This window comes from Molossus molossus, unplaced genomic scaffold (genome assembly GCF_014108415.1).
Source record: "Molossus molossus isolate mMolMol1 unplaced genomic scaffold, mMolMol1.p scaffold_m16_p_13, whole genome shotgun sequence".
NCBI classification, from domain to species: domain Eukaryota; kingdom Metazoa; phylum Chordata; class Mammalia; order Chiroptera; family Molossidae; genus Molossus; species Molossus molossus.
This window is the reverse complement of record NW_023425348.1, coordinates 7,079,230-7,100,638: the sequence shown is the minus strand read 5'-3', so window position 1 is coordinate 7,100,638 and position 21,409 is coordinate 7,079,230. Positions and strand designations below refer to the sequence as shown.

The following is a 21,409-nucleotide window of genomic DNA, read 5'->3' as shown; positions in this document are numbered from 1 at the left end:
ATTTTGCATTTCTATCAGCTTCATTTGCTCTAGATCCTCACCAATATGTGGAATTAATGTTTTCCATCATAGTGGGTTTGTAGGAATATCTTATTTTTTTAAATTTATGTTTCCCTGATAACAAATGATGTTGAGCACCTATTTATATACTTAATTAATGGTCATTTGTATATTTTCTTTGGTGAAGTGTCTGTCCATTCACAAACCTTTTGTCTACTTTTTTAACTGTGTTGGTTGTGTTCACACTGAATTTTAAGTTTTTAATATATTTTTATATACAAATCCAAATATTTTCTGTCTCTTCCATTGTTTTTAGAAGAGCAGGAGTTTTAGTTTTGATAAAGTGTAATGTATCAGTTTTTCTTTTATACTTTGTGCTTTTTATGTTCTGATTAAGAAATCTTTGCCAAATCAAGGTCACAAATATTTTCTTCTGTTTTTTTCCTAAACATTTTGTAATTTTAACTCGGATTTGTGTCTGTGGCCCTTTTAGAGTTTATATTTGTACTTTGTGTGAGATAAAGGGTTTTGTTCTTGTTTCTGTTTTACAGGAGGGGAGGGTGGGATGAGGCTGCCAGTGTCCTAGCGCCATGTGCTCAGGAGACACTCCTTCCCCGCTGAAGTTCCTCCGTAGCTTTGTCAGCTTCACTTCAGCTTTATTTGGGGCTGTTTCTGGAGTCTGTTCTGTTTGTTGTCTGATCATATCTCTCTGCCACATCGTCTTGGTTACTGTGGTTTTACTGTAAATCTTGACCTCAGAGTAAGTTCTCCAATTTGTTTTTCCTTTTTCAAAATTGTTTTGGTTATTCCGATCCTTTGCATTTCTGTATAAATGTTAGAATCAGCTTGTCAATTTTCCACCTAATACCGATTGGGATTTTAATTGAGATTGTATTGAATCTGTAGATTAATTTGGGGAAATTGACAACAATTTTCCGTCCTTCAATCCATGACCGTAGATTAGCTCCATTTGTTTCATTCTTTGTGAATTTTTCTCAACAGTGTTTTGTAATTTTTAGTGTATATCTTGCACACATCTAATTGTTTATCCCCAATTTCATGTTTAATTTGATTGTCATTGTTTTTGTTTTGTTTTTTACCCAATTTTCTCCATGGGGAAGCTTTCCACCTTCACTATCAAGTGTGATGTTAAATGTGTGTTTTCATAGATGACCTTTGTCTAATTGAGGGAGTTTCCTGTGTGCCGAGTTTGCTGAGACTTGTGTCATTAATGTTTTTAAATATAAATTGTGTTTTTGGGCTTATTTGCTTAGGTACATGTATAGAAGCAAAGAGCTTATTCGAAGCAAGAGAGAGTGTATTCGGAAGCTGAAGGAGGAGATAGAAGTCCTGCAGCAAAGACTGGAAAGGTGAGTCGTGGGCGCCTCTGTGCTCAGAAGTGTAGGAGGGGAGCATTAAAATCAGGTAATTTGTTTATACTTAAAAATTAAGTCAGAGTTTAAGTATTAACTAGTGTATTTTATAAATTTTTTCTAAGGGTAAAGCAGTCTTCAGAATGAGCTAGTAGTATCCATGGGCAAACAGTAGTCCCGGGGACTGAAATGGCCCTGAGCCACACGGTCATTATTGGCAGCGTTGCAGAGAACCCAAGCTCCGGTTCTGTAGCCGTTTAGTTTCCTACGGCCCTTGCCATCTGTCTCACAGTCATGAGAGGTGGTAGTGGCGGTGTCCTCTCCCGTCGTCTTAGAAACGCGGTTTCTGAGTGTCTAGGGAAGGTGAAAACAAAACACAATGCTGCTCTACCTAGAGCAGTGCTGAAGAATTAAAAGGGCTAATATTTCTGACACCTACAAAGCCCTTTGTCTTATAGAGGAATCAGTTCTGTTTTTTTATTTGTTTTACACTATTTCTGTGGAATCACTCCTATGAGTCCTAAGGAGAAGTCAATGTAATTTTTTTCTAGTCAAAATAGAGCCCATTGAATGCAGGAAGCCATACAACGTCACTGCCTTATTCCCCCTTACCTGCTTAACAATTTCACTGCTACCACCCCCCACCTCTGCCTACTCCATGCCAGCTCATTGGTTTCCCTGAGGGGCCACACGTTGCAGACGGCCCCAGCACCCATGGTGCCCCTGCCGCAGCCTCTCCGTGGCACGGAGGAAGCACTTGCCCAGGATGTAGTGTGGTGGACCATCGCCTTGCTTCAATACAGACTGAAGCTGAGTACTGATTCCTCAAACACGGTCCTGGAAGTGATTTACAGGATTCTTCTTACACCAGTATTTCACTTTTAAGGTTTTAATGGTACTTTGTAAGACAGGAAAGTTTTAATTGTTCTTATAGATTATACCTCATGTATTATACCACAGAATACTCAATTTACCAGTAACCAACAAGGCTTCTTTAGATTTTAGAATAGTGGCCTTGGCCCGTTTGGCTCAGGGATTGGAGGGTCGACCTGCAGTCCGGAGAGACCCGGGTTCAGTTCCCGCTAAGGGCATGTACCTCGGTTGCAGTTTGCCATGGCCCTGGTTGGGTCATGTGGGTGGCAACCACTCTATGTATCCCTTTCACGTCAATGTTTCTCTCTCTCCCTCCCACTGTATCTGAACAAAAAATAGAAAAATGTTCTCAGTTGAAGATAAAAAAAAAAAATAGTGTATCAGAGCATTTTCTATAGTGTGATACTACTCTTTTTTAAAATTTTTTATTTATTTATTTTTTAAATTAATTAATTTATTTTTGTTACAGATGTTTCTCCTTTTCCCCCCACCCTATCCCCAGCATTGTTGTCCATGTCCATTGTCCATGCATACATGCATATAAGTTCTGTGGTTTATCTCCCCCCACCCCACCCTCTATTCTGGGGATTGTCAGTCTGTACCCTACTTCCACGTCTCTGGGACTACCCCATTCCTCAGACTGTTATGTTCATTATATTCCACAAATAAGTGAGATCATATGATACTTGTCTTTCTCTGTTTGGCTTGTTTCACTTAGGATAATACTTTCCAGGTCCCTCCATGTCATCTCAAAGGATAAGAGATCTGTCTTTCTTACAGCTGCATAGTACTCTATTGTGTATATGTACCACAGCTTTTTTATCCATTCATCTACTGATGGACATTTGGGCTGTTTCCAGATCTTAGCTGTTGTAAATAGTGCTGCTTTGAACATGGGGGTACATATATTCTTTCTGATTGGTGTTTCAGGCTTCTTAGGGTATATTCCTAGAAACGAGATCACTGGGTCAAATGGCAGTTCAATTTTTAATTTTTTAAGATAACACCATAGTGTTTTCCATAGTGGCTGCACCAGTCTGCATTCCCACCAGCAGTGCACTAGAGTCCCCTTTTCTCGACACCCTCGCCAACACTTGTTGTTTGATGATTTGTTGATGGTGGCCATTCTGAGAGGTGTGAGGTGATACCTCATTGTTGTTTTAATTTGCATCTTTCTGATGATTAGTGATGTTGAGCATTTCTTCATATATCTCTTGGCTATTTGTATGTCCTGTTTGGAGAGGTGTCTATTCAGCTCCTCTGCCCAATTTTTAATTGGGTTCTTTGTTTTCCTTTTGTGGAGTTGTATGAGCACTCTATATATATTGGAAATTAACCCCTTATCTGATATATCATTGGCAATTATGTTCTCCCATACAGTGGGTTCCCTTTCCATTTTGATGATTGTTTTTGCTGTGCAGAAGCTTTTGAGTTCGATGTAATCCCATGTGTTCATTTTCTCCTTTGTTTCTGTTACCTTAGGTGATGTATCAGTGAAAATTCTGCTGCGATGATGTCTGAAATTTTGTTGCCTACATTTTCTTCTAGGGTTTTTATGGATTCACATGTCACATTTACGTCTTTTATCCATTTTGAGCTTATTCTTGTGTATGGTGTAAGTTGATGGTCTAGTTTCATTTTTCTGCATGTAGCTGTCCAATTTTCCCAACATCATTTATTAAAGAGGCTGTCTTTACTCCACTGTATGCTCTTGCCACCTTTATCAAATATTAATTGAGCATATTGCCTTGGGTCCATTTGTGGGTTCTCTGTTCTATTCCACTGGTCTATATGCCTGTTCTTGTGCCAGTACCAGGCTGTTTTGATTACAGTGCCTTTGTAATATAACCTGAAATCTGATAATGTGATCCCTCCAACTTTGTTATTCTTTTTCAAGATTGCTGTGGCTATGGCTATTTGAGGTCTTTTTTGGTTCTACATGAACTTTTGAAGTATTTGTTCTAGTTCTGTGAAGTATGTCGTTGGTATATATATATTTTTTTATTCTCACCTGAGGACATTTTTCCATTTGTTATTCAGATAGAGTGGAAGGGAGAGAGAGGAAGAGAGGGAGAGAAACATTGATGTGAAAGGGACACACCGAGTGGCTGTCACCTGCACGACCCAACCAGGGCGAGGGACAAACTGCAGCCAAGGTACATGCCCCCAACGGGAACCGACCTCGGTCTCTGTGGACCGCAGGCTGATGCCCTCACCGCTGAGCCAAACCGGCCAGGGCCATTGGTATTTTGATGGGGATTGCATTGACTCTATAGATTGCTTTAGGTAGTATGAAAATTTTAGTGATGTTAATTCTTCCAATTCATGAACAAGGTATGTGCTTCCACTTTTTTATATCTTCCTCTATTTCTTTTTTCAATGACCTGTAGTTTTCTGCGAATAGGTCCTTTATTTTGTTGGTTAAGTTTATTCTTAGGTATCTTAATTTTTATGCTATGATGGTAAATGGGATTTTTTTTAGTTTCTCTTTCTGTGAGTTTATCATTGGTGTATAAGAATGCCATCGATTTCTTGATGTTAATTTTTTATCCTGCTTCTTTGCCAAATTCATTTATTAAGTCTAGTAAATTTTTGATGGAGTCTTTGGGGTTTTCTACATATAGTATCATGTCTTCTGAGAGTAATGACAGTTTCACTTTCTCCTTTCCAATTTGGATCCCTTTTATTGTTTCTTTCTGTCTGATTGCTGTGGCTAAGACTTCTAGTACTCTGTTAAATAAGAGTGGCGAAAGTGGGCATCCTTGCCTTGTTCCTGTTCTTAAGGGAAATGCTTTTAATTTTTGCCCATTGGGTATGATGTTGGCTGTAGGTCTTTCATATATGACCTTTATTTATTTATTTATTTTTATTATATTTTTTATTTATTCATTTTTTTTTATCCTCACCTGGGGATATTTTTCCATTTTTTGTTCAGTTAGAGTGGGAGGGAAAGAGAGGAAGAGAGAGAGAGAAACATTGACGTGAAAGGGACACATCGAGTGGCTGCCACCCGCACGACCAACCAGGGCTGAGGACAAACTGCAACCAAGGTACATGCCCTTAGCGGGAACTGAACCCAGGTCTCTCTGGGCCGCAGCCCTATGCTCTAACTGCTGAGACAAACCGGCCAGGGCTATATGGCCTTTATTATGTCGAGATATGATCCCTCTATTCCCACATTGCTGAGTGTTTTTATCAGAAATGGGTGCTGGATTTTGTCGAATGCTTTTCCACATCTATTGATATGATCATATGATTTTTATCTTTCATTTTGTTTATGTGGTGTATCATATTTATTGATTTATGAATATTTTACCAGCCTTGCTTCCCTTGGATGATTCCCACTTGTTCATGGCGAATAATTTTTTTGATGTATTGCTGGATTCAATTCGCTAGTATTTGTTCAGAATTTTGGCATTTATGTTCATCAGGGATATTGGCCTGTAGTTCTCTTTCTTTGTAGTGTCTTTTTCTGGTTTTGGAATTAGAATTATGCTGGCCTCATAAAACGAGTTTGGAAGTCTTTCTTCTTCTTGAATTTTTTGAAATAGTTTGAGGAGAAAGGGTATTAATTCTTCTGTGAATGTTCGGTAAAACTCTCCTGTGAAGCCGTCCGGGCCTGGGCTTTGGTTTGCTGGGAGAGTCTTAATTACATCTTCAATTTCTTTTGTTGTTATTGGTCTGTTCAAGTTTTCTATCTCTTCCCGGTCCAGTTTTGTGTTTCTAGAAATTGGTCCATTTCGCTTAGATTGTCGAATTTATTGCCATATAATTGTTCATAATATTTTTTAACAATCCTTTGCATTTCTGTATTGTGAGTTATTATTTCTCCTCTTTCGTTTCTGATTTTGTGTATTTGGGTTCTCTCTCTTTGTTTCTCGGTGAGTCTAGCTAAGGGTCCATCAATCTTGTTTATCTTTTCAAAGAACCAACTCTTTATTTCATTGATCCTTTGAATTGTTTTTTTGGTCTCTATGTCATTGATTTCTGCTCTGATCTTTACTATTTCCTTCCTTCTACTTGCTCTGGGGTTTTCTTTTTGTATGCTTTCTAGTTCTTTAATTTGTGAGCTTAGATAGTGTATTAGAAATTTTTCTTGCTTCTTGAGGTAGGCCTGTAGTGCTATGAACTTCCCTCTCTCAGAACTGCTTTTGCTGCATCCCAAGGATTTTGTGTTGTTCTGTGTTCATTTTTATTGGTTTCCAGGAAGTTTTTAATTTCTTCCTTGATCTCCATTGTAACCCATTCCTTGTTCAATAACATGCTATTTAGCCTCCATGTTTTCAAATGTCTTTTATGTTCTTGTTGCAATTGATTTCTAGATTCATGCCATTGTGATCTGAGATGCTTGATATGATTTCAGTCTTCTTGGACTTGTAAATGCTTAATTTGTGCCCTAACATGTGGTCTGTCTTTGGGAATATCCCATGTGTACTTGAGAAGAATGTGAATTCTGCAGTTTTGGGGTGTAATGGCTCTGTAGATATTTATTAAATCCATTTGATCTAGTGCTTCATTTAGAATCTGTGTGTTTTCATGTTAATTTTTTGTCTAGAGGATCTATCCAGTGATGTCAGTGGGGTATTGAAGTCCCCTGCTATGATTCTATTCCTGTTAATTTCTCCTTTGAAGTCCTCCAGAAGATTTTTAATATATGTTGGTGCTCCTAAATTGGGTGCATACATGTTTACCAAGGTTATATCTTTCTGTTGGATAGATCCTTTCAATATTATGTAGTGGCCTTCTTTGTCTCTAGTTATGGCCTTCATTTTGAAGTCTATTTTATCAGATACGAGTATTGCTACCCCATCTTTTTTTTCTTTCTGTTTGCTTGGAAGATTTTTTTCCATCTCTTCACTTTCAACCAATGAGAGTCTTTTGTTGTGAGGTGGGTCTCTTGTAAACAACATATAGATGAGTCATGCTTTCTTATCCAGTCAGCTACTCTGTGTCTTTTTATTGGAGCATTCAAACCATTCACATTTACGGTGATAATTGATATGTACTTATTTATTGCCATTTTTGTTTAGTGTGGTTATATTTTTCTTCCTATTTCTTCTAATTACAGCAGTCCTTTTAGCATATCTTGCAGTGCTGGTTTGGTGGTAATATATTCCCTTAACCATTATTTTTTTTTGTCTGGGAAGCTCTTTATTTGACCTTCTATTTTGAATGATAGCCTTGCTGGGTAGAGTAGTCTTGGATTCAGATCCTTGTTTTTCATGACCTTGATTACTTCATGCCACTCCCTTCTGGCCTGTAGTGTTTCTGTTGAGAAGTCAGCTGAGAGCCTTATGAGGTTTTCTTTGTAGGTAACCTGTTGCTTATCTCTTGCTGCCTTTAGGATTCTCTCTTTGTCTTTAATTTCTGGCATTTTAATTACTATGTGTCTTGGTGTGGGCCTGTTTGGGTTCTTCTTACTTGGGGCTCTCTGTGCTTCTTGAACTTGAATACCTTCTTCCTTTACCAAGTTAGGAAAGTTTTCTGTCACTATTTCTTCAAATATATTTCCTAACCCTTGCCTATTTTCTTCCTCTTTGGGGACTCCTATGATGCGCATGTTATTACATTTCCAGTTGTCCTACAGTTCTCTTAGGCTGTCTTCCTGTTTTTTCATTGTTTTTTTCCTTTTGGTGTTCTGATTGGTTGATCTTTTCTACCCTGTCTTCTAATTCACTCAGCTTCCTCTACTCTGCTGGTTAGTCCTTCCAGTGTGTTCTTAATTTCTGCTATGTCATTCTTCATTTTCACTTAGTGGCTTTTCAATGTTTTTATATCTTTATAAAAGATGGTGTTGATGTCCTTACTCATGCTATTGAGCTTCCTCAAGATCATGGCTCTGAACTTTACCTCTGATTATTTGCTTAACTGCATTTCATTTATGTCATCTTCGATAGAGTTCTCTGTTCTTTCATTTGGGATTGTTTCTTTGTTTTACCATTTTGGCTATCTCCAAAGGTGTTTGGAGCCTGCCAAATTTTCCCCGTGGGGGTTGGTGTTCTGCTGTTTGTGGCTCCCTCTACTGGGTTTGAATGAGCTGGGTGGGCCCACGTTAAGCACCACTGTCAAGTCTTACTTTCCTGGGTAGATTTGCAGGCCCAGGAAAGGTTCATTTATCCTCTAGCGTTTTCCTGGTGGCTAGTAGTGTCAGTTACTCAGTGCCTTGGAATATATCCCTGGTGTTCTGCATAAGAGGATTTCCAGAGGGTGGGATAGATGCTGGTTGTTAATGAGCCTATATTTGCATTTCTTTGCCTCACCTGGGGAAGACTGAATATCCGTGGGGGTCTGGGGGCTGCTGCTTTTCCCAACAGCTCTGGGAAGGAGCACACTGGCCACCGTCCTTTGTGGCCACAACTCAGCAAAAACTCTGAGTGCCCTCCAAATCCTGGGTGTCCCCACAGAGTTCCAGCCCAGTCTGCCCTCCCTCTGCCGTAGCCCCCAGGTGAGTGTCTATGGCTATTTTAGCACTCTCTCCTGGCTCTCAGTGCTGTGGTGCGGGCTTGGTCTTTATTCCCCAAGAGCGCTGCTCACAGCTAAGACTGCTGCTGTCCATGGGCTCCCAACCTGCCACCCTCACGTGCCTCTGCAGATCCTACCACTGTCCCAGGTTATATGGTCCTGTCCTGCTGCTTTTCTGTTGCTTTTTTCGAGGATTTGTCTTTATTTTAGTGTAATTCCTGTGTGGTTCTGGGACATCATCTGTGTAACTTCTATTCACTCCACCGCCATTTTCACATCCTCTATGCCTATCTTGTGCGCAGCTGGGTCACACAGGCCTTTCTGGTGCCCCCTTACCCTGCAGGTTCTGCGGGTAACTGGATTGCATAGTTGCTTTGGGGCCCTGGCTCTATGCCTGTGTTATGGGCTACTGGGTCGCATAGGCCTCTCTGGTGCTTCAGCACCCCACAGGTCCCGCGGGTAACTGGATCACACAGTCCTTGCTGGGTCGCACAGGCCTCTCTGGTGCTTCAGCACCCCACAGATCCTGCGGGTAACTAGATAGCACAGTCCCTGATGGGTCGCACAGGCCTCTCTGGTGCCCCCGCACTCTGCATTTCCCGCGGGCGGGCAGCTGGATTGCACCAGTTTCTCTGGGGCTCAGGGTTCCCACTGCTCTTGTGGGCTACTGGACTGCACAGGCGTCTGTCGAGCCCCATGTCCCACCGCTGGAAGCTGGGGAGTGCTGCTGCCCCGTGGGGCTCAACTCCTGCTCAGCTTTTGCTGTAGTTTTTGGGGATGGGTCTCAGCTGCTGGTCTGTGCTTCTGTTGCCTGGGGATGGATCTGCTCCCCAGCCTCTGTTGCTGGGGGTATATCTGGACTCTGATTGGGCTGCTATTATTAGGGTATGGTGCTGGGCTCCAGGCTGTCTGCAGCTTCTGCGCCCAGCACCTTGGGAGCTCCACTACTGTGCACTGGTCAGTGTTGACACAGAGTGTCCACTGGTTCGATGGTGCTAGGTGCACTGGTGGGCTCAGGTTGCTGGGCCCTAGCTGCTCCCACTGCCTCCTTCCAGGGGAGACCTGGGATCTTCCAAAATGCTGGGACCTCCCGGCGGCGCAGGGATAAGCGTCCTGAAGGGCCACTTACCATGGTAGCCGGCTGCTCCGTCCACAGCACAGGGACCTTCTGCTCCGAGGCTCTGCACTGCTCGGGTTTGGTCGTCCACCTTCACGTCCACTCACACTCTCTCACACACTAGCTCACTCTCTCACACACTCACCCTCCCTCTGGTCCTGCCTGCCGCCATCTCAATCCTTAAAAAATCTTACTTTTTTTTTTTTTTAATACAATGATTTTTAAAATTTCAGATTTTTTTTTTGGATATTTTGTTCAGATAGAGTGGGAGGGAGGGAAGGACGAAGAGAGAGAGAGAGAGAGAGATCGAGAGAGAGATCGACGTGAAAGGGACACATCGAGTAGTTGCCTCCTGCATAACCCAACCAGGGCCGGGGACAAACTGCAACTGAGGTACATGCCCTTAGTGGGAACTGAACCCGGGTCTCTCAGGACCACAGGCTGATGTTCTAACCGCTGAGCCAAACCGGCCAGGGCAAAATTTCAGATATTTTAACTTGTGTAATTTTTTAAAAAATGCTTGTCTATGTGTGATGTATTCCTGGAAAAATATACAAGAAACTTATGAATACCGTCAGGTAATGAAACTGAGATGGGAGTAGGTGGCTTTTATTTTTTAAAATTTATCTTTATTGCTGAAAGTATTCCAGATGTCCTCCTTTTTTTCCCTTCTAACACCTTCCTCCTTGCTCCCCCCCTTCTCTCTGAGGTTTGTCAGTCTGTTCCCTACTTCGATGTTTCTGGATCTCTTTTGTTTGTCAGCTTATTTTGCTCATTATATTCCAAAAATAAGTGAGATCAGGTGATACTTGTCTTTCTCTGTCTGGCTTATTTCGCTTAGCTTAATACTCTCCAGGTCCCTCCATGTCGTCTCAAAGGATAAGAGATCTTTCTTTCTTACAGCTGCTTAGTACTCCATTGTGTATATGTACCACAACTTTTTTTCCATTTGTCTACTGATGGACACTTGGGCTGTTCCCAGATTTTAGCGATTGTAAATAGCACTGCTGTGAACATGGGGTGCTTATCTTCTTTCTGATTGGTGTTTCAGGATTCTTTGGATATGTTCCTGGAAGTGGGTTCCACGGGTCAAACGGCTGTTCCATTTTAATTTGGAGGAGGGCTTCCATACTGTTTTCCACAGTGGCTGCACCAGTCTGCATTCCCACCTGCAGTATGCTAGGGTTCCCTCTTCTCCACACCCTCACCACACCTGTTGCTTTTTTGTTTTTCTTTATTAATTTGAGAGAGAGGAAGGGAGAGGGGGAGAGAGAGAAAGAGAAATATCGGTGAGAGAGGACATTGATTGGCCACCTCCTGCATACCCCCTACGGAACTGAGCTCACAACCTGGGCATGTGTTCCAACTGGGAATCGAACCGGCAACCTTTTGGTGCATGGGTCGATGCTCAACCACTGTGCCACATAGGCTCATCTGTTGTTTTTTGATTTGTTGATGACAGTCATTCTGTCAGATATGAAGTGATACCTCATAGTTGTTTTTATTTGCATCTCTCAGATGATTAGTGACGTTGAGCATTTTTTTCATGTGCTTTTAGCCGTCTGTATGTCCTCTTTTTAGAAGTGTTTATTTAGGTCCTTTGCCCATTTTTAATTGGGTTGTTTGTCTTCCTTTTGTTGAGGTGTATGAGTTCTTCATGTATTTTGGATATTAAACCCTTATGCAATGTATCATTGACAAATATGTTCTGCCATAAAGTGGGTTCCCTTTTCATTTAGAGGATGGTTTCTTTTGCTCTGCAGAAGCTTTTTAGTTTGATGTAGTTCCATGTGTTTATTTTTTCTTTTGTTTCTCTTGCCCTAGGAGATGTATTCGTGAAATTCTGCTATGTGAGGTGTGTAAGATTTTGCTGCCTATGTTTTCTTCTAAGATTTTTATGGTTTCATGACTTATAATTAAGTCTTTTATCCATTTTGAGTTTATTCTTGTGTATGGTTTAAGTTGGTGGTGTAGTTTCATTTTTTTTTTTTTTGCATGTACTTGTCCAATTTTCCCAACACCATTTATTGAAGGGGCTGTCTTTCATCCACTGTATGCTCTTGCCTCCTTGTCAAATATTAATTCAGCATATTGTCTTGGGTCAGTTTCTGGGTTCTCTGATCTGTTCCATTGATCTACATGCCTATTTTGTGCCAGTACCAAGCTGTTTTTATTACAATAGCTTTGTAGTCTAATTTGATATCTGGCATTGGGATCCCTCTAACTTTGTTCTTTCTCAAGATTGCTGTGGCTATTCGGGGTCTCTTTTAGTTTCACATAAATTTTTAGATTATTTGTTCTAGATGTGTGAAATATGTTGTTGGTTATTTAATAGGGATTGTGTTGGATCTATAGATTACTTTGGGTAGTGTGGACCTTTTAATGATGTTAATTCTTCCAATCCATGAACACAGAATATGCTTCCCTTTGTTTGTATCTTCTTCTATTTCTTTTTTCATTGTGGTATAGTTTTCCGAGTACAGGTCTTTTACCTCCTTAAGTTTATTTATATGTATCTTATTTTTTTGTTGTTGGTAATGGTAAAAGGTTTTGTTTTTGTTTTTTTTTTAGTTTTTCTTTCAGAGAGATCATTATTCATGTATAAAAATGCCATCCATGTTAATTGTGTATCCTACTTTGCCATTTTCATTTATTAACTCCATTAGTTTTTTAGTGGAATCTGTTGAGTTTTCTATGTACAGTATCATGTCATCTGCAAATAATGACAGTTTCATGTCCTCCTTTTCAGATGCCTTTTATTTTTTCTTCTTGTCTGATCACTGTGGCTAGGACTTCAGTACTATGGTAAATAAGAGTGGTGAAAATGGACATGCCTGTCTTGTTGCTGTTCTTAAGGGAAACACTTTTAGTTTTCGTCCATTGAGTACGATGTTCGCTGTAGCTTTGTTGTACATGGTCTTTATTATTTTGAGTTATGATCCCTCTAGTCCTACCTTACTGAGAGCTTTTATCAAAAATGGGTGCTCAGTTTTGTCGAATGCTTTTTCTGCATTCTATTAACATGGTCATGTGATTTTTTATCCTTCATTTGTTAATGTATCACATTTATTGATTTGCAAATACTGTACAGCCTTATGTCCCTGGAATAAATCCCACTTGGGTATGGTGTATGATCTTTTTAATATGTTGCTGAATCCTATTTGCTAGTATTTTGTTGAGGATTTTAACATACATGTTCATCAGGGATATTGGCCTGTAATTTTCATTCTTTATAATGTCTATGTGGCTTTGGAATTAGGGTAATTCTGGCCTCATAAAACATGTTTGGAAGTTTCCTTTCCTTTTGAATTTTTTCAATAGTTTGAGGAGGATAGGTGTTCTTCGAATGTTTGGTAAACCTCCCTCTGAAGCCATCTAGTCCAGGACTTTTGTTTGTTTGGAGTTGTTTGATTACTGCTTCGGTTTCATTAGTTGTTATCAGTCTATTCAGGTGTTTTTGATTTGTTCTGATTGAGTTTTAGAAGATTGTATGTTTCTAGGAATTTGTCTGTTTCTTCCAGGTTGTCCAACTTGTTAGCATATAGTTATTCATAGTATTTTCTTTTTCTTTTTTTTATCTTCACCCGAGGACACTTTTGCATTTATCTTCCGATACAGTTGGAGGAAGAGAGAGAGAGAAACAATGTGAGAGAGACTCATCGAGTGGTTGCCACCCACACAACCCAACCAGGGCAGGGACAAACTGCAACCGAGGTACGTGCCCTTTGTGGGAACCGAACCTGAGACTCTCTGGTCCGCTGAGCCAAACTGGCCAGGGCAATTCATAATATTTTCTCACAGTATTTTGTATTTCTGTGATGTTAGTTGTTACTTCACTTATTTCATTTCTGATTTTATTTATTTGGGTCCTCTCTGTTTCTTGATGAGTCTGGCTAAAGGTTTATTACTGTTGTTTATTTTTTCGAAGAACCAGCTCTTGGTTTCCTTGATCTTTTTGTTTTTAAGCTTTACCCAAGGATATTTTTCCATTTATCTTCAGATAGAGTGGGAGGAAGGGAGAGAAGAGAGAGAGAGAGAGAGAAACATTGATATGAGAGAGACACATCGATTATTTGCCTCCTGTACAACCCCAGCCAGGGCTGGGATTGAACCACAACTCAGGTACATGCCCTTGGCTGGAATTGAGCCTGGGACTCTTTGATTCGTGGGCCAGTGCTCTAACTGCTAAGCCAAATTGGCCAGGGCAGTTTCATTGATCTTATATATTGTTGTTTAACGTCATTTATTTCTACTGTGATCTTTATTATTTCTTTCCTTCTATTTACTCTGGGCTTTTCTTGTTCTCTTTCTAACTCTTTTAGTTGTATGGTGAGATAGTTTATTATAGATTTTTCTTATTTCTTGTGGTAGGCCTGTACTGCTATGAATTTCCCTCTCAGGACTGCTTTCACTGTGTAACATAGATTTTAGGTTGTTATGTATTGATTTTCATTTGTTTCCAGGAAGTTTTTGGTTTCTTCCTTGATTTCATTGGTAACCCATTCATTGTTTAATACCATGCTATTTAGTCTCCATGTGTTTGAATGTTTTTGAGTGTTTTTATTGTAGTTGATTTCTAGTTTCATGCTGTTGTGATCCAGGAAGATGCTTGATATGATTACAGTCTTCTTGAATTTGTTAAGACTTATTTTGTGTCCTAATATCTGGTCTATCTTTGAGAAGGTTCCATGTGCACTTGAGAAGAATGCATATTCTGCAGTTTTGGGGTGAAATGTTATGTAATTGTCAATTTAAACCCTTCTGATATAGTGTGTTGTTTAAGGTTGCTGTTTCCTTGTTGATTTTTTTTTTTAATCTGGAAGACCTATCCAGTGATATCAATGGAGTGTTAAAGTTCCCTTCTATGACTGTATTGCTGTTGATCTCTCCCTTAAAGTCTTCCAAGTGCTTTTTAAAATATATTTAGGCGCTCCTGTATTGGGGGCATGTATGTTTACCAAGGTTATAGCCTCTTGTTGGATTGATCCTTTTAGTATTATGTAGTGGCCTTCTTTGTCTCTTTTATGGCCTTTGCTTTGAAGTCTGTTTTGTCATATGTAAGTATTGCTACCCCTGTTTTTTCGTTTTGTTTCCATTTGCATGAATAAATTACTTTATCATTTAAAAAATGTTCACCATTTTATCTTTGAAGATACCTTGATATAATATTAAAAATAAGATTGCTTATGTAGAGTGTAGACATCTTCTAACAAAAAATATTTGTATTGATTTTTATAGAGAGAGAAAGGGAGAGGGAAAGAGAAAGAGATTCATCAGTGTTAGAGCAGAACATCATTTGGCTGCCTCCGGGAACTGAGTCCACAACCCCACCATGACTGGGAGTCAAACCAGCAACCTTTTGGGATGATGCCCAACCAACTGAGCCAACCAGACAGGGCTAGACATCTCTTTGAAACTACTTTTGACCCGGGCTGGGTGGCTCAGTTGGTTAGAGTATTGTCTCATATACCAAAGTATTGTGGGTTCGATCCCCAGTCAGGGTGCATACAAGAGTCAACCTATCAGTTTTCTCTCACATTGATTTTTATTGTTTCTCTCTCTTCCCTTCCTTTTTCTCTAAAAAACAATTAAAAAAACCTATCCTCAGGTAAAGATTAAAAAAATAAAGAAAAAGAAATTACTTTTGTTCTGATTTTACCAAATTAATTCTGGTGCTGTATTGTATGAAGTAGTTGGTCTAAAAACTCAGTGGAAGAACAGAAAAATGATTATGTCATGACATTGAAGATAGGTTTCTTAGAGAAAAATTTTCCTGAAAATTTGTTATGAGTACCATATTAAAAATATAGCAACCAGCGAAGTTGCAGATGTAAAATGATGGCTTGAATCCTGGCAGGTGATCAGTGCTGCATCGCTGTGGGAAAATGTTTCCTGTGGTCCAGGCCAGGTGTGTAGTAATTGACTAAGCAAACCCTGAGGGCTTAAGAAGATACATTATGGGATGGACGAGAGGGTTAGTGCGTGTCCTGAATGAGGTCGAAGGAAGAGTCGTTCATTCCAGCCTTAAGGGGCGGCAGGTTGAGGAAGATTTCATGGATAAAGTAGATCTTGAAAGACAGAGTTTAGGTAAGTGATAGTAGCTGAAATTAAGGGTAGGAAATACATCTGAGGAGTGGAAGCTCTGTTTCCCCTAGCTGTACATACAACATTCTTACTCACGAAAGCTGTAACTGTCTGTGCGTCCGCACCCTCTGGAGAAACCATTCTGTTCCTCCTTTTAGTGATGATGAGTGTCCTTCCCACGTGTCATCTGACACGTGCTTGACTGGAACTGCACTGGCTCATGTCCACTCGTCTTGTCATCTCATGACGCCCTTTTTGATATAGAAACATGATTTCCTAGTTCTAGGCCTGTTTCCTTTTTTTTTACTTTATTCATATAAGAAAAATGTGAAGTGATTCTGTCCTTTGTAAATAGGATCCCAGAATTATAGAGTTTACCTGTACCAGTCGGTCAATTTAATATTATACCATTTAAACCCCGTGTACTGTAGTGAACTGTAGAATTCATTAAAGTAAATTTCTATACTGAGTCTAACATGTGTTAGTAATGGCACAATATTGGGTATATTAGAGTAATTTGTTAGTTATTTTTACTATATATTTCAGAAAAAAAAATTTTTATCCTCACCCAAGGACATTTTTGCATTTATCTTCAGATAGAGCGGGAGAGAGAGAGAGAGAAACATCCATGTGAGAGAGACATCAACTGGTTGCCACTCACACGACCCCAAATGGGGCTGGGGACAAACTGCAACCAAGGTACGTGCCCTTAGCGGGAACCGAACCCAGGCTTCTCTGGTCCGCGAGCCTACGCTCTAACTGCTGAACCAAACCAGCCAGGGCTATATTTTAAAAATCTTTAATAATTTATGCCTGGCCTGTGATGTTGAGTATATGAGTAATAGGGTACTTAGTAATCTACAAAGAAAGATTTGCCAGTTTTCTTAATTTCTGACCTTTAGCAATACCACTTCCCATTTACAGCTTTCTTTCATTCTTTTCCTGGTAACTGCTAAGAAGTTGATCTAAAGGGCAGCAAAGAAAATACCCTGGGGTAGTAGTTCATTAGCATTATTTTCAGATCTGAGTACTGGGAATGTTTGTATTTTCCTTAAGAAACAGCGTTCACTTTTATGGCCAGAGCCTCAGAGATGCCGTGTCCAGAGAGAGCACGGCTGGTGTGGTTGGACAGGAACCACTTAGATGTCTTCCGCCAGCTCACAAACGCAGATGGTTAAGGAGTCTTACTTTTGTTAGAGATTTTTTGCCCTATGGATTGTGTAGTGCTTAGAAATAGCCTTGCATCGACTCTTCCTTCACACAATAGCAGATCTTTTGTCAGCAAGCCTCAAACTCTAAGACAGGCCTGCAGTAGAGCATCACTGTGTCTGCCTCGTAGGTATGTGAAGTATGGCTCGGGCCCAGCTCGATTCCCGCTCCCGGACATGCTGAAATATGTCATCGAGTTTGCTAGTACAAAACCTGCCTCACAGAGCCCGTCTCAAAGTGCCTCAAGCTCGACACTGCCACTCCCTTCAGTGCACTGCCCAGCGTCCGCCCCGACGTCCGCCCTGACGTCCAGGGACAGGTAATGAAAGCAGGTTTGAATAGTGTGTGTGTGTGTGTGTGCGTGTGTGTGTTTGGTTTAATTGGGACCGTGCACTATCTTCCCATCAGATTAGCACTCACCCCGTCTGAGCTCGAGGTCTGCGAGCTCTTTGCCGTAAGGGGAAGGATTTTGCCAGCTGACCCGTGGGAGAGTGTTCATAGTTCCCCCCAGTGTACTCGTGCTGCCTGCAGAGGTTTGGCTTATTGCGGAGGCCTCCTGACCTGTCCGGAGTAGTTCACTGTGCACCAAGCCGGCCTTGTTTTGAGCTAGCTCTAATCTAGCTGCCACCAGCGGTCTTTCTAAGAGGAAGTCTCAGCCCTACTCTGCCAAACATCTCCTCCCCCTGCTGAAAGTGTGCGTGACTAAGGAAACATCAGGAAAGACTTACTCATAAGTAAACGTAAAGCATGAAGAGAACTGGCTGGCAGTGGCAGAGGGCGGCCTGGAGGGCCTGTCCGGTGGAGAACGGCAGGCGAGTCTCCCCCTCGACAGTTCTGGCCGGGCCACGTGCAGCAGCCTGGGGGAGCCACGACGGTCAGCGCGGATTACCTTTGCTGTGTGTGTCCCAACCACAAAAACAAGCAGAACACATGGACTTACTGTGAAAGGTTAGGTTTTTATTTTTGTAAGAAAGACGAGGACTTGCCTGCAAGGCCACTTGAAACTCGCACAGCAGCAGTTCCATCAGCACATTGCAAAGCACTTCAGGCCAGGGCCCCGCGCTGCAGACAGTTTATTGCATAAATGACGTCTTACAAACAGTGCAGCCGCTGCTGAGGTTCACATCAGCTTTCCGTCGGAGGGCGGGCGTGAAGTCAGCTCACCTGAGAGCATCGCAGCTTCCGGGGAGGGGAGAGGGGCGGCTCTGCTGCTGCCAGTCTCGGGGAGGGCCGGGCCTCGCTCCTGCCACCTCCTCGGGCACCTTTCGGAACAGAGTATACTCCCGGGCCCAAGGAAACAGGGCCAGGCGCAGGCGGCACTGCCCACCCGGATCGGGGGCAGTTTGGGTGCATTCAGGCTGTTTGCCGTGGAACGTTAATGCGGGTTGGGGGTGTGGGGTAGGGTAGGGAGAAGGAGCTGCCTGCATTTCCTTTCGCACCAGCAGATCCTGTTGGCACATCCAGAATCCTCCACTTCTCACCACCTCACGACATCCTGGCCTGGGTTATGGCAATAGCCCCTAACTGGTTTCTCCCCCTGTAGACCTTCAACACCGAGTCAGGACGACTCCCCCATTTAAAATATGTCAGATGTGCTCCTCTGCCTGGAACCCTGCGTGGCTGCTGTCTCCCTCAGAGCTGGCGGGAAGGTCCTTTCTGTGGCCCGCGGGCCCTCCGTCACTCGGACCTGATCTCTCTCTCCCCTGCGCTCCTCTTCCAGCCGCTCTGGTCTCCCCCGTGTCCCCGACGCGTCAGTGTGTTCCCATGGCAGGGCCTTGCATTGGTCTTCCTGCCTGAGCCGCAGAGCTCGGCTCCTGCCTCCCTCCCTCCCTCCTCTCTTCCATCTCCTCAAATGTCACCTAATTTGTGGGGCTCCCTTGGCCACCCTGTATGAAACAGTACACTCCCCAACTTAGACCCCACGGTTTACTGTTCTCCATAGCAGTTCTGATCCACTGCCCATACCATATGTTTGCTTGTTAACCCGAGTCCGTGAGGCTAGGGGCTTTGCTTTGTCCCCTGCCGTGTCCCGAGCACAGCACAGCGCCCAGGAAATATCGGCCAAATGAGGGGGCAGTGCGCCTATGTACCGCGTGCTGCTCCCCACTCCTTCCTCCTGGGGCCTGCCACCAAGGTCCAAAGGACACACCATCCTCTCTCCCAGCCTGGCCCAGCCTTGAGACTTCAAAGCATTGCAGAGGGCCTGCCTCCTCCTCGGGGACCCTGACAACCCAGACACAAAGCACTCCTCCGGCATGGTTACCACTATCACACGGGCTGACAGAAAGGTCTCAACGAGGCTGGCGTGCAGACCAGGGCCCTCTGCGCTCCCCAAGCCAGGGCCCAGGAGCCCGGCCAGAGTTCTCTGCTGGGCCTGCAGACAAGATGAGAGAAAGAGCTGGACTCGGTGACACACTCCTGTTGGAAGAGGACGCCCACTTGAGGATTAGAGAAAAACTAGGCTATGGTTATTTAACCTGTTCTGGGTTGGGGGGCGTGTCTAGAATGGGTTAAACAACCATAGTCGATTTCTTGATTCTTCCAGGCCCAGTCTTTCCTCCTCTGAGCTCTCCTCTCCTTCAAGAGGCAGCATTATAACAAGTGGGGAGAGAGCATGAGCTGTAGACTCGGCAGTCTGGGTGTAACACCTCTCCATCGTTTACTAGCTGGGCGAACTTGGGCAAGGTGCTTACTTTCTGAAACCTCAGGTGTGTGGTTGCCTAACAGGGACAGTAGCTGTCTCATAAGCAAGTCGTTCAATGAGATGGTGCACATAAAGGGAAGGTTCGGCTCAGTACCTGTGCACAGGAGATGCTCACCAGCCGTGTGTACTTCCCAGACAGCAGCTTTCAGAGCGCTAAGTTAGACCGAGGCGTGTGTGGGAAATTTCCCTCTGAGCACGATGTGTGTCCCTTTAGTGCGAGTGGAGAAAGCTCTCCTCAAGATGTTGAAAGTCCCTTTCCTGAGGATTGTCTGCACGAGTCCAAGTCAGAGGGTTCGCCACTGCCATCTTCGCGGTCTCCCGTGGAAGTGCCTGCACACCCAGCGCCCCGGACCGTCTCGGACGAGGAGATCAGCTTCGTTAAGACCTGTCTTCAGAGGTGGAGGAGTGAGATTGAACAGGACATACAAGGTTGGCTCTTCCAGAACTTGTCGAGCAGCTGCTCTGTGTCCTCTCTGTCTGTCTGCACGTTGGGAAGTCTGGCGCCTTGGGCGCGGGCGCCGCCATCGCCCTCTGTGCCGCGGAGTTTTGCTGTGTGTTCTGTTGGACTTGGGCAGGGGATTGTGACTCCTCTTTAGCTCCCTGTGAGACTGGCCTCACACTCGTTATACAGCTGTGGAGGAGCCCCTCCTGGATGCCCTCCTCCCACTTCTGGGCTTCCCGGGCAGCTCAGGCGCTCACTTGTCTGTATGGCCACATGGTCACGTTGCTCAGGCTTTTCTTACTCAAACCCTTCCTTCCTTCCTTTCATCTGGGAGCCGAAAGTAAAAATTCAGATTCCTCACAGGTTCTTTTTTTTTTTTTTTTATGCTATTGATTTTTTTAGAGAGGAGAAGGGAGAGGGAAATAAAAACACTGACGAGGAGAAGCATCAATCGGCTGCCTCCTGCACGCCCCCTACTGGGGATTGAGCCTGAAACCCGGGCATGTGCCCTGACCGGGAATCAAACCAGGACCTCGCCGTCCCTGGGATGAGCTCCATCCCCTGAGCCACACCGGCGGGCCTTCCAGGTTCTTACTCAGAAATTGAGCCCTGCCTTGCCCTGCCCCCTTCTTTCAGGTCTTGTCTCTGCGACATTTATTTTGCACCCAGTGACCCATCTTTTTCTAAGTAGGCTGTCTCTTAAGAAATTTTGGTGCCAAATATAAGACATAATATTTTTTCAATCTTAATGTAATTATATTAAACTAACAGGCTTCATAACCTGAGGCACTAGCTGCTTTAAGACTGCTCTCCATGGCGCCAGCGGTGTTGTCACCAGCCCCGTGTGGGTGAGCAGTGCTCTCTGCTGAGCTGAAGCGCCCTCGCGGTTCCGTGAACTCACTTTAACAGTTTTCTTCTTTACCAGATTTGAAGAATTGCATTGCAAGCACTACCCAGACTATTGAGCAGATGTACTGCGATCCTCGCCTTCGCCAGGTAGAACACGTTAATGGGACAGTGGTCAAGGCCCGTGACAGTGGGACTAATAGTAGATACAAAAAGGAAATTGGATATAGGAATACACTTAGGAAAGAAACAGACAGTGTTCTGTTTTGCTTTTTTAAAAAAATATTTTTTCTTTATTG

At 42.9% G+C, this 21,409-nt stretch overlaps 1 protein-coding gene across 4 annotated transcripts in view; it reads left to right on the top strand.

The window, feature by feature from the left end:
* The window catches only part of USP28 (ubiquitin specific peptidase 28), a 74,287-nt gene that overhangs the window by 39,183 nt on the left and 13,695 nt on the right, over positions 1-21,409 (top strand). For all 4 annotated transcript variants that reach the window (XM_036258669.1, XM_036258671.1, XM_036258668.1 and 1 more), the window contains 4 exons: positions 1,275-1,370; positions 17,249-17,437; positions 20,037-20,251; positions 21,190-21,260. In XM_036258669.1, coding sequence (XP_036114562.1) covers positions 1,275-1,370; positions 17,249-17,437; positions 20,037-20,251; positions 21,190-21,260 — 571 coding nt within the window. The remainder of the gene's footprint in view (positions 1-1,274; positions 1,371-17,248; positions 17,438-20,036; positions 20,252-21,189; positions 21,261-21,409) is intronic.